General features: G+C 42.3%; 1 protein-coding gene across 4 annotated transcripts in view; it reads right to left on the bottom strand.

The window, feature by feature from the left end:
* The window catches only part of FARS2 (phenylalanyl-tRNA synthetase 2, mitochondrial), a 375868-nt gene that overhangs the window by 72266 nt on the left and 290270 nt on the right, over positions 1-13332 (bottom strand). Inside the window, exon 7 of one of the 4 annotated variants that reach the window (XM_060109825.1) lies at positions 830-1275. The exons of the other annotated variants lie outside the window; for them this stretch is intronic. Within the exon in view, the coding sequence (XP_059965808.1) occupies positions 1236-1275 (40 nt within the window). The 3' untranslated portion in view covers positions 830-1235. Of the gene's footprint in view, positions 1-829; positions 1276-13332 lie in introns of those variants that run through there. 4 annotated transcript variants of the gene reach the window in all.

Raw genomic sequence — 13332 nt, 5'->3', positions numbered from 1 at the left:
AGACTCTACTTTAGTATCTGGTCCTTCCCCGAGGTCTGAGTTACTGAAAAAAACAGTGTGGGTAGGAATGCCAGCGCCTCTGACTTCTTGTGGAAAAGACTGTGTTGGCCTCTCTCTTCTCCTCTCCTTCCAGGCACTGGGTGGGGGGGTGGGCGGTGGCACGGGATCGTCGTGCCTGCCCTCTTGCACTGATGGTGTGTCCATGATGTGGACAGGCAGACAGGTGGATGGAATGAGAAACACTTCTGTTGAGTTAAGTGGAGATTTTCAGGTTGTCTGTTACCACAGACTTCGCCTGGCTAACGTAATCTAGACTGATGCACCGACCGAGAGCCTCCCCTCCCTGTGGACCAGTCCCAGGAACCCAGCAGAGGTGATCTGAGGCTCGTAGTGGCCGGGTGAGCCCGCTGATGAACTGCCCAAATTCCAGTGAGGCTGTGGCTGAGGCTTAAGGACCCTGGTCCTAGTGACTCCCATGACCATGGGACCTCGGGGGACACTTCACACGGCCCACGTCTCAGAAGGGTTTCCTCAGCCCTGGAAGCACTCCTTGTAAATAAGATGCTTCTGAAAGAAGCGCTCTTGGCCGGGTGCTCTCTTCCCTCTCTGGCCCCCGCACATCACGGCGGGAGAGGCCCAGACATTATTACCTGGCTTCCCCCTCTGCTCTCTGCTCCATCCAGACTCCTCCCAAAGCCACTTTTCTACATCCAGAGTTTTAACTAAAGAGCGTGACACAAATCTATTGTTAAGAAGATTCAAACGATATCGGATGCATTTTTTTTAATTTATTTTTTTAATTAATTTATTTATTTTTGGCAGTGTTGTGTCTTCGTTGCTGCATGCAGGCTTTCTCTAGCTGCGGCGAGCGGGGGCTGCTCTTCGTTGCGGTGCGCGGGCTTCTCACTGCGGTGGCTTCTCTTGTTGCGGAGCACGGGCTCTAGGCGTGCGGGCTTCAGTAGTTGTGGCTCGCGGGCTCTACAGCACAGGTTCAGTAGTTGTGGTGCACGAGCTTAGTTGCTCCGCGGCATGTGAGATCGTCCCGGACCCAGGTTCAAACCCGTGTCACTTGCATTGGCAGGCGGATTCTTAACCACTGTGTTACCAGGGAAGTCCCTCGGATGCTTTTTTAATTTAAAAAAATAAGTGTTGCTTTTAAGCTGAGATGTAGCTTGAGATTCTTCTCCGACCTCTCACTTCACACCCAGCCAAAGACAGTTCAGAGGCCTCCAATGTCACTCAGCCAAAGTCCACCCGAAATTAGATATGTGAAGGCTGCAAATGAGTGTAAAACAGGTCCTGTGAGAACACAGTGTGAAAACAATGACCTGAAACCACTTCAAAGGCCAATCATCAACTTCCCTTGTATCTCATGATTTTGTCTTTGTTTATTGAAAGTCAGACCTATTTATTACTCAAGTGAATAATGAGCAATGTCCTAGGAAAATATTCTTCTTGCCTCAGACGTTATCGGGAAGTAGAAAGAATACCTCACTGAGTACTTGATAAATATTTTTAAATTAAATTAATGAATAAACGGACTCAAATTTCTCATTTGCAGGAAGGACTTAGATGTCTTTTCATCTCCAAAGTTTCTGCAGTGCTGCTTTAGGACCCCCTCCCGCGGGGGATGTGAACCTACCTTGCCTGGAAATTGGAGTACGTTTCAAAGAATGCTTTTAGTTCTTCTCTCAGACTCTTAAACACCCTCCAATCCTCCACCCATCAGTTGGTTTCCTTCACCTCTCATATAAAACAGTCCTCCCCAAAAATCTCAAAATTCATTCTAATCAGTCCTCAGTTAAGCTCCCTGTTTAGACATAATCTTGTCATTGTTATCTGGGTCTAAATTTATAGCCCATTAAAAATAAAGCCTATGTGAGATTAAATTTTTTTCTTTGAGCTTATTGGTATTTTCCAAATTTTGACAATGAATGTGTCACTTTGGTAGACAGGAAAGAAGATATTAAAATACGTGACAGTGGATGACAACTCAGAAAGTGTTTTCCCCCCCAAAATATTTTTTCCTATTTCTACTGAGCTGAAAAACTCATCTAGGCAGAGACTTATCTGCCAACAGATTCTAGTTGGTTTTCCTAAAATTTTTATTACCTTTACTGTTTATTAAGTCGTTGATACCTGTTCTCGATGGTCGGGTAAGTTCTGTCAACAAGGATGATCCGCTTATATAGGCTGCTTCTGGCGAATGGAGCCCCAATAAGTGCATGTCTTCCACACGGGGTATTAAAATTATTGTTTTATTATAAAAATAATATATGCTCATAGTAAAAAAATTAAATTATACAGCAGAGGGTATGAACTGAAGAATAGAATATATCCCCAATTCCAGTCCCCTGTTGCAGAGATAACAATGGTTCACAATTTCCTTTGTATCTTTTTAGATATTTTCTAGGCACAAAGAAGTCTACATGTTTATAAAAATGGAAAATGGGATAATAATCTATAGAATGTTGTACATCTTGGTCTTATTTTTTCTTAATTTTTGAATTTTATTTTATTTATTTTTTTATACAGCAGGTTCTTATTAGTCATCCGTTTTATACACATCACTGTATACATGTCAATCCCAATCACCCAATTCATCCCACCACCCCCACCACCCCCCGCCGCTTTCCCCCCTTGGTGTCCATACGTTTGTTCTCTACATCTGTGTCTCAATTTCTGCCCTGCAAACCGGTTCATCTGTACTATTTTTCTAGGTTCCACATATATGCGTTAATATACGATATTTGTTTTTCTCTTTCTGACTTACTTCACTCTGTATGACAGTCTCTAGATCTATCCACGTCTCTACAATGACCCAATTTCGTTCCTTTTTATGGCTGAGTAATATTCCATTGTATATATGTACCACTACTTCTTTATCCATTCGTCTGTCAATGGGCATTTAGGGTGCTTCCATGACCTGGCTATTGTACATAGTGCTGCAATGAACATTGGGGTGCATGTGTCTTTTTGAATTATGGTTTTCTCTGGGTATATGCCCAGTAGTGGGATTGCTGGATCATATGGTAATTCTATTTTTAGTTTTTTAAGGAACCTCCATACTGCTCTCCATAGTGGCTGTATCAATTTACATTCCCACCAACAGTGCAAGAGGGTTCCCTTTTCTCCACACCCTCTCCAGCATTGGTTGTTTGTAGATTTTCTGATGATACCCATTCTAACTGGTGTGAGGTGATACCTCACTGTAGTTTTGATTTGCATTTCTCTAATAATTAGTGATGTTGAGCAGCTTTTCATGTGCTTCTTGGCCATCTGTATGTTTTCTTTGGAGAAATGTCTATTTAGGTCTCCTGCCCATTTTTGGATTGGTTTCTTTAATATTGAGCTGCATGAGCTGTTTATATATTTTGGAGATTAATCCTTTGTCTGTTGATTCGTTTGCAAATATTTTCTCCCATTCTGAGGGCTTTTTGTCTTGTTTATGGTTTCCTTTGCTGTGCAAAAGCTTTTAAGTTTCATTAGGTCCCATTTGTTTATTTTTGTTTTTATTTCCATTACTCTAGGAGGTGGATCGAAAAAGATCTTGCTGTGAGTTATGTCGAAGAGTGTTCTTCCTATGTTTTCCTGTAAGAGTTTTATAGTGTCCGGTCTTACATTTACGTCTCGAATCCATTTTGAGTTTATTTTTGTGTATGGTGTTAGGGAGTGTTCTAATTTCATTCTTTTACATGTAGCTGTCCAGTTTTCCCAGCACCACTTATTGAAGAGACTGTCTTTTCTCCATTGTATATCCTTGCCTCCTTTGTCATAGATTAGTTGACCATAGGTGCGTGGGTTTATCTCTGGGCTTTCTACCTTCTTCCATTGATCTATGTTTCTGTTTTTGTGCCAGTACCATATTGTCTTGATGACTATAGCTTTGTAGTATAGTCTGAAGTCAGGGAGTCTGATTCCTCCAGCTCCGTTTTTTTCCCCTCAAGATTGCTTTGGCTATTTAGGGTCTTTTGTGTCTCCATACAAATTCTAAGATTTTTTGTTCTAGTTCTGAAAAAAATGCCATTGGTAATTTGACAGGGATTGCATTGAATCTGTAGATTGCTTTGGGTAGATATAGTCATTTTCACAATATTGATTCTTCCAATCCAAGAACATGGTATATCACTCCATCTGTTGGTATCACCTTTAATTTCTTTCATCAGTGTCTTATAGTTTTCTGCATACAGGTCTTTTGTCTCCCTAGGTAGGTTTATTCCTCCTAGGTATTTTATTGTATTTGTTGCAATGGTAAATGGGAGTGTTTTCTTAATTTCTCTTTCAGATTTTTCATCATTAGTGTATAGGAATGCCAGAGATTTCTGTGCATTAATTTTGTATCTTGCAACTTTACCAAATTCATTGATTAGCTCTAGTAGTTTTCTGGTGGCATCTTTAGGATTTTCTATGTATAGTATCGTGTCATCTGCAAACAGTGACAGTTTTACTTCTTCTTTTCCAATTTGTATTCCTTTTATTTCTTTTTCTTCTCTGATCGCCATGGCTTCCAAATCTATGTTGAATAATAGTGGTGAAAGTGGACATCCTTGTCTTGTTCCTGATCTTAGGAAATGCTTTCAGTTTTTCACCATTGAGAATGATGTTTGCTGTGGGTTTGTCGTATATGGCCTTTATTATGTTGAGGTCGGTTCCCTCTATGCCCACTTTCTGGAGACTTTTTATCATAAATGGGTGTTGCATTTTGTCAAAAGCTTTTTCTGCATCTATTGAGATGATCATATGGTTTTTATTCTTCAATTTGTTAATATGGTTTATCACATTGATTGATTTACGTCTAGTGAAGAATCCTTGCATCCCTGGGATAAATCCCACTTGATCATGGTGTATGATCCTTTTAATGTGTTGTTGGATTCTGTTCACTAGTATTTTCTTGAGGATTTTTGCATCTGTATTCATCAGTGATATTGGTCTGTAATTTTCTTTTTTTGTACTATCTTTGTCTGCTTTTGGTATCAGGGTGACGGTGGCCTCATAGAATGAGTTTGGGAGTGTTCCTTCCTCTGCAATTTTTTGGAAGAGTTTGAGAAGGATGGGTGTTAGCTCTTCTCTAAATGTTTGATAGAATTCCCCTGTGAAGCCATCTGGTCCTGGACTTTTGTTTATTGGAAGATTTTTAATAACAGTTTCAATTTCATTACTTGTGATTGGTCTGTTCACATTTTCTATATCTTCCTGGTTCAGTCTTGGAAGGTTATACCTTTCTAAGAATTTGTCCATTTCTTCCAGGTTGTCCATTTTATTGGCATAGAGTTGCTTGTAGTAGTCTCTTAGGATGCTTTGTATTTCTGCGGTGTCTGTTGTAACTTCTCCTTTCTCACTTCTAATTTTATTGATTTGAGTCCTCTCTCTCTTTTTCTTGATGAGTCTGGCTAATGGTTTATCAATTTTGTTTATCTTCTCAACGAACCAACTTTTATATTGATCTTTGCTATTGTTTTCTTTGTTTCTACATCATTTATTTCTGCTCTGATCTTTATGATTTCTTTCCTTCTGCTAACTTTGGGTTTTGTTTGTTCTTCTTTCTCTAGTTCCTTTAGGTGTACGGTTAGGTTGTTTGTTTGAGATTTTTCTTGTTTCTTGAGGTAGGCTTGTATAGCTATAAACTTCTTTCTTAGAACTGCTTTTGCTGCATCCCATAGGTTTTGGACCATCGTGTTTTCATTGTCTGTTGTCTTTAGGTATTTTTTGATTTCCTCTTTGATTTCTTCAGTGATCTCTTGGTTATTTAGTAACGTATTGTTTAGCCTCCATGTGTTGTGTTTTTTACGTTTTTTCCCCCTGTAATTCATTGCTAATCTCATAGCGTTGTGGTCAGAAAAGATGCTTGATGTGATTTCAATTTTCTTCAATTTACTGTGGCTTGATTTGTGACCCAAGATATGATGTATCCTGGAGAATGTTCTGTGCGCACTTGAGAAGAAAGTGTAATCTGCTGTTTTTGGATGGAATGTCCTATAAATATCAATTAAATCTGTCTGGTCTATTGTGTCATTTAAAGCTTCTGTTTCCTTATTTATTTTCATTCTGGATGATCTGTCCATTGGTGTAAGTGAGGTGTTAAAGTCCCCCACTATTATTGTGTTACTGTGGATTTCCTCTTTTATAGCTGTTAGCAGCTGCCTTATGTATTGAGGTGCTCCTATGTTGGGTGCATATATATTTATAAGTGTTATATCTTCTTCTTGGATTGATCCCTTGATCACTATGTAGTGTCCTTCCTTGTCTCTTGTAACATTCTTTATTTTAAAGTCTATTTTATCTGATATGAGTATTGCTACTCCAGCTTTCTTTTGATTTCCATTTGCATGGAATACCTTTTTCCATCCCCTCACTTTCAGTTTGTATGTGTCCCTAGGTCTGAAGTCGGTCTCTTGGTCTTATTTTTGTATCCATTCAGCAAGCCTGTGTCTTTTGTTTGGAGCATTTAATCCATTCACGTTTAAGGTAATTATCGATATGTATGTCCCTATGACCATTTTCTTAATTGTTTTGGGTTTGTTTTTGTAGGTCCTTTTCTTCTCTTGTGTTTCCCACTTAGAGAAGTTCCTTTAGTATTTGTTGTAGAGCTGGGTTGGTGGTGCTGAATTCTCTTAGTTTTTGCTCGTCTGTAAAGCTTTTTATTTCTTCCTTGAATCTGAATGAGATCCTTGCCGGGTAGAGTAATCTTGGTTGTAGGTTCTTCCCTTTCATCACTTGAAGTATATCATGCCACTCCCTTCTGGCTTGTAGAGTTTCTGCTGAGAAATCAGCTGTTAACCTCATGGGAGTTCCCTTGTATGTTATTTGTCGTTTTTCCCTTGCTGCTTTCAATAATTTTTCTTTGTCTTTAATTTTTGCCAGTTTGATTACTATGTGTCTCGGTGTGTTTCTCCTTGGGTTTATCCTGTATGGGACTCTCTGCGCTTCCTGGACTTGGGTGGCTATTTCCTTTCCCATGTTAGGGAAGTTTTCAACTATAAGCTCTTCAAATATTTTCTCGGGTCCTTTCTCTCTCTCCTCTCCTTCTGGGACCCCTATAATGCGAATGTTTTTGTGTTTAATGTTGTCCCAGAGGTCTCTTAGGCTGTCTCCATTTCTTTTCATTCTTTTTTCTTTATTCTGTTCTGCAGCAGTGAATTCCACCATTCTGTCTTCCAGGTCACTTATCCGTTCTTTTGCCTTAGTTATTCTGCTATTGATTTCTTCTAGTGTAGTTTTCATTTCAGTTATTGTATTGTTCATCTATGCTTGTTTGTTCATTCTTTAATTCTTCTAGGTCTTTGTTAAACATTTCTTGCATCTTCTCGATCTTTGCCTCCATTCTTTTTCTGAGGTCCTGTATCATCTTCACTATCATTATTCTGAATTCTTTTTCTGGAAGCTTGCCTATCTCCACTTCATTTAGTTGTTTTTTCTTGGGTTTTATCTTGTTCCTTCACCTGGTACATAGCCCTTTGCCTTTTCACCTTGTGTATCTTTCTGTGAATGTGGTTTCTGTTCCACAGTCTGCAGAATTGTAGTTCTTCTTGCTTCTGCTCTTGGTCATCTTTTCTTATTGATGGATGTAATCCTTTATAGTGATGACTAGTATCCCATAGAATGGACACTGTATAATTTATCAGTCTTATACTGAAGAACAGTTTTTGACGTTATATGAAACACTGCAATAAACAGACAGGCACACACATCTTTGAATACCTATATTAAGATATTTGTGGGGTAAATAAAATCTGGATCAAAGAGTGTGTGTATTTTCAGTTTTTTTTTTTTTTTTTTTTTTTTTTTTGTGGTACGCGGGCTTCTCACTGTTGTGGCCTCTGCCTTTGCGGAGCACAGGCTCCGGACATGCAGACTCAGCGGCCATGGCTCACGCGCCCAGCCGCTCCCCGGCATGTGGGATCTTCCCGGACCGGGGCACAAACCCGTGTCCCCTGCATCGGCAGGCGGACTCTCAACCACTGCGCCACCAGGGAAGCCCTATTTTCAGTTTTGATATATATCATGGAACCGTGTTCCAGAAGAACTGTACTGATTTGCATTTCCTCAAATAACGCAGGCAAAAGCTCCTATCATCCCATACATTTGACAGCATGGACTATGACCAACTTTAAAATCTTTGTCAATTCAACAGCTGATAAAGTATGACTCTCAGTTATTAATCTGTATTTCTCTAATCATGAGCAAGGCTGAGCCCCCTTTCCTACATTTACAGTCTGTATTTCCCACTCTCACTGACTGGTAAGAACTCTTTGTCACATTAAGAAAACTGGTCTTTTGTCACAGCCTGGTGATTCTTCCTCCCCACTCCCATAGTTTGATTTATGGCCTTAATCCAAATTTTGGGTATGTTTTGTTGAGCAGAAGCTTTAAATTTTTATGTGGATAAACTCATCACTCTTTTCCTTTGTGACTTCTGAGTTTCCCATTTAGGTTTATTTTTGCAAGAAAGGAGGAACTCCTTCTAACCTAAACTCTGAACCCCCTGAAAGTAGTTTCAGAGGCTGGCTCCATCACTTACACACAGTGTGACCTTCTACAAGTTACTCATTTTCCCAGAATTTCAATTTTCTCACCCGTAAAATTTGGATAGTAAATAATAGCTACCTCCAAGAATTACTGTGGCATAGTAATATATATAAAATGACATAGCTGTGATTCAGAACACAGCACATAGGAAGTGTTCAATAAATGGTACCTCGGCTTCCCCTGGATTCAGACATCACCATCCCTGGAGGCACAGACAGGGCTGGGAGTCACAGCATGCCACCACTGGCCCAGGACCTGGCTTGCTGGGCTACTGTACAAATGCTCATGCCGTGTGATTCCTCACAAAGCAGGATAAATCCTCAGCACCGTTCTTAGAGCACCTGGGGTTCTATGAGATTTTCTGACCATTTGGGGATCTGAGCTCACCGAAAAGGCTCAGGACAAATGCCAGGGGTGGCTACGTGGGCCCCAGCTCTGGGGGGAATGCAAGGTCTTTACCTTAACTTTTGTGGGAATGAAAAGGAGAAACTGTTCCAGAGCAAAGAATAGAATTGAGACAAGAAGTGAAAAGTGTAAACAGGTACTTGGCATTTCACCAGTCCCTTCTGTTAACTGAGGATCCGTGAGCACTACACACACTGACAATCTCTTTCACTATATGAAGAAATGTGTATGTGCATCTCGTGGAAGGAATCCGTCTTTTATCTGACTTTATTTGTCATGGCTAAATAGGTCAAGAAAAAGAAAAATAGAAATTCCTTCAAATAACTCAATTATTTTAAAAACTTCTTACTTTAACAGAGTATGGAGTCAAATCTTAAGCAATTTTTATATGAAGGAATCTACTTTTCCCACACATTGTTATCCGTGTAACATCACTATTAGTCAAGAAAAAATCTAGCCTGCTCTAAGGGTCATGATGTACCTGTTCAGAGTGGCAACAGCTTTTTTGGTTAAACCTTAATTTTTAAGTATCTGGAAAATACTCGTATTGGTTATCCATTGTTCACTTAGCACTCAGATCTATCTTCAGGCACCAGGCCAGGTCTTAGCTGATCTTAGCTGATCTTAACTGATCTTAGCGCCTATGTGAAAAACTACAAGATTAGTTGTAGTCCCATAAACACATCTTCAGCTGGATTTAAGCAGAGAACCCAACTCATTCATTTCCTACAGAAATCTCCACTGGGATTGTCACATGATCTGTCTGTCAAATGTGGCAGTGATGGTGAGTCCCATCCTACATATGCTTCTTCAATGTGACCTCGACAATCCTCCCTTTGAGAGGTGCAGGCCTCGCCCTCTCCTCGAGAGCAGATGGGCCTTCATGGCTGCACTCATGGACACCTGGTAGCAGAAGCGATGCTATGTGACTTCTGGGGCTGGGTCACCAAAGAGTACAGTTTCCAAATGCTCACTGGGATACCCACCATTGGAGCCATCAGCCGCCATATAAAGAGTTTACAGATCTGAGGCCACTGGCAAGGATACTCAGGCCACACGGAGAGGCCACGTGTTCTCCAGCCCAAATCCCAGCAGTCCTAGCTGGAGCCCCTGCCAGAGTCCAGAGGGAAAATGTCTCAATCCACCCACCGTGCATCTTCCCAGACTCGGCCCCGACGCCACGGAACAGAGACACGGCTGCACCAACAAGCATAACACAGCGCTGAGTCACAAGGTCACAGTTTGTAACAACACAGCCACAGATAACTAACTAGACGCTGACTCTAGGTCCACTGGAAAACAGGCCACCTTGTAACTGCTCAGGATAAACAACTCCCTAAAGCACTGCAGCACGTCTGCAGGAACGATGCCAACAGATAAGCCACACTGTCCACGAATATCCTGCTAACCGCCTTCACCCCACCCGGGAAGCAGTGATCCCCCTCTTACTCCCTATCTAAAAGCTGAACAACGGAACCCCATAAAGCATCAGGCTGCTCAGAGGTCAGAGGTGAAGGGGCAGATCTGGTGAGGGCTTTCCAAAAGGAAAATAAAATATTTACGTCTTCTTGCAAGTCGCTCTTCAGATGCTGCAGTTTTCTCTTTCATCAGTTCTAGCTGACAGCACATGACAGTTGTCTCTGTGGCTGTTAAAGCTTAAAACCATTTATCCTGAGAACATGGAAGATAAATGCAGACTGGACTGATGTGTACAAGACTTAACTAATAGGATGTCAGTGGGTCCCAAGAGTACCATAATAACTTACGACTGTTGTTAAATTTATTTTGCATAACAGATGAAATACAAATTCTCTGATAGAGGGTCCAACATGGGTATGGGGAACAGGAAATATAGTACTGATTAACCTGAGTTTATAAGGACGCTTGCTTCTGGTGGCAAAAAAGTGGAGAGTGTGGAATACAGAGCTGGAATTACCTCGATGTAGCAAGCTGGGGGCCCTGAGGATGGCACCACCAACTTGGTCTTTATGACACGTTCTGAACCTCTGGACCAGCACAAAAGGTAGGGATGCAAAATACCCACACACACACGTCGTGTCCCACATGTTCACATGGCACAGATTCAGTATATCGGTGCACACACATTTTCACGTCGGCAACTATCACAGTAGATTTTGGGGGGGTACATTATACAAATAATTTAGCATTCCTCTGTCTAATGCTGGTTAGTAAGTAAACCTTCTAACCATCAAGCTTGACATTTTTGAAGTCTGTTAGCTTCTGCAGGTATGTCTTACTTCCCTCTAAGGTTTTCAAAAATCTTATTTTTAAAGTAAATTCTGAACATGACGGCAGAGTGCCCAGCTTAGCTACAATTTTTGATGGCTAGAATAGGAGAGCGGAAGCCAGTTGATGGCTAGTTGCTATTTTAAGAGCTGGAGTTGAGATCAGTTTTCAACAGGATAAAAGGTTCATGGAAGCCAAGACCATTCTCCCCAGCAAGAGCAAACCCGCGGGGCTTGTACAGACTCATCCTGAGGGCCCATGGTGGCCCAAGCACCTCCTCACCCACCTGCCCTCCTCGGGCTGCTCCCGGGCCCTATCAAGTCAGCCCCCAGGGTCATTTCACCATTTTACATGCGAATCCTAAGGCAGCAGAAAGGGGCCTGTCTACTTAGTCACATTGTGGAGGCCGTATTCTAAGACTCTCCCATCTAAGTAATACCCCTTATAAATCACAGTGCCCTTTCTTCTGGCTATGGTAAGAAGATGTTCTCACCCAAAACCCAGGAAAATATCGCCAAGGCAACTAGACTTGAAAAGTAACAGACCCCGCTACGAGCCTCTTCCGGGAAGCCTTTGGACATGACCTTGCTCTGGTCTTGGGGGCAGCTTGTTGAGGCCAGTCCAGGTGACGGTGTGGCCTCCTGTCCAGTCCCTGCGGCGGGAACCTCAGACACTTTTTTACTGCAGGGCGAGTCTAAAATGAGCTCCCCAGTCCAGAGAGTCTAAACCTGGTCCTCAGACTAAGTTTTCCTATTATCTGTCGAGCAGTCTGATGGGCTCCTGGAAATGTCTTTCTTTACACGTTGCTCACACATTGAGGTCAGCTACCTGAGATTAAAGCTGCCCCATCACAACAGCGACTTGCAGGATGTCGCCAAGAGGCCTGTTGACCTGCGCGGTTACAATCTGGCAGTATGGAAGGGTCAGACAGGACGGTGTGAAGACAGCCACTGAATCTATGGCCCAAATTGGCTCGATACTCTGGTCTGAGGAACAGAGAGGGAGGAGTGTGCAGGAAACTGAGCAGGAGATCTCAGCTCCCTTACCTGGCTCAGGAACAATGAATCCTTTGTGCAAAAGCAATTATATATATGAGGAAAAAAGATTCTTTCCCTGAACTGGCAGACATGAAGAAACTATTGATTGGTTTTATCCCCAAACAACAGGACCACTTCCCCTGTGCTTTCAGCTGCCTTTGGGGTGGGTCCCCTGCCTCCTTGCTGGCTATGCCTCCGTACATGCACGTCTGCTGGGTGAGCATCTTCTCAGGGTCATGAGCCTCCCTGAATCCCACAGGGTTCTGGGTGATGGATTCTGAGTTTCTTCAAGAAGAAAAATTATAAAAGAAAATGAATCTCTGGCTCCACTTAATTTAATTGCTATAAGGAAAGACACACATTTTCCCCTCACTGGCTGGTGAACTGGCAATCTGAATGACTGGAAGTTGGAATCGAGGACCATGAGTCCAAGGAACACTCTCTTAACAGAGTCCTTTCACAGACATGATAGAGTTAGACTCCTGCTAGAGAGAGAAACACCTGATGGTGTAGATCAGCTCCCTGAATTGTCCTTTCAAATTCCATTCTACCTCTCCAGTGTACGAGGTGTCTCCTTAGGGGATGGGTCCCAGGCCTCTTCAAGATGCCATTTGAGAGGGAGAAAGGAAAGAAGTCGGCCGACTAGCAGTGCTGGGAGGGGAGAAGTTGGCTTCCTGTTGTGGCTTCTCATTTCTATGGTTGGTTCAGTCCAGGAGAGGCTGATGGACAGGTCTCTGGAAACAAAGCTCAGCATTGCTAACCCTGGAGGGCATGGCAATGCAAACAAACCAGCACCTCAGCTGGCAGGAATCCTCCGAGAATAAAATGCAAATTTAATTTCTGGATCCCAGGGATTCATCGGAATATGCCTTGTCCTGCTCTCGAAGGGGATCTTGTAGGGCACTGGTTCCGAGCAGCCGTGCCCAGCGAGGCTCGTGATGGGTGTGCAGCGGGGGCTGGCGTGGGCCCAGTGAGGCCACGGGCTTTGCAGGCTTTGTGGTACAGCTATCAGGGGTGATCCTCTGATGATGACCCATCTCTCACACACGCTCCAGGTCATGATTCTAGATGGGAAAGCTCACTGTACAGGAGGGCAGGGGACGGTGGTGGCACCATC

This window comes from Mesoplodon densirostris, chromosome 10, assembly GCF_025265405.1.
Source record: "Mesoplodon densirostris isolate mMesDen1 chromosome 10, mMesDen1 primary haplotype, whole genome shotgun sequence".
NCBI lineage: Eukaryota > Metazoa > Chordata > Mammalia > Artiodactyla > Ziphiidae > Mesoplodon > Mesoplodon densirostris.
Note: the sequence above shows the minus strand (reverse complement) of the source record. Positions and strands in the feature narration are given on the sequence as shown.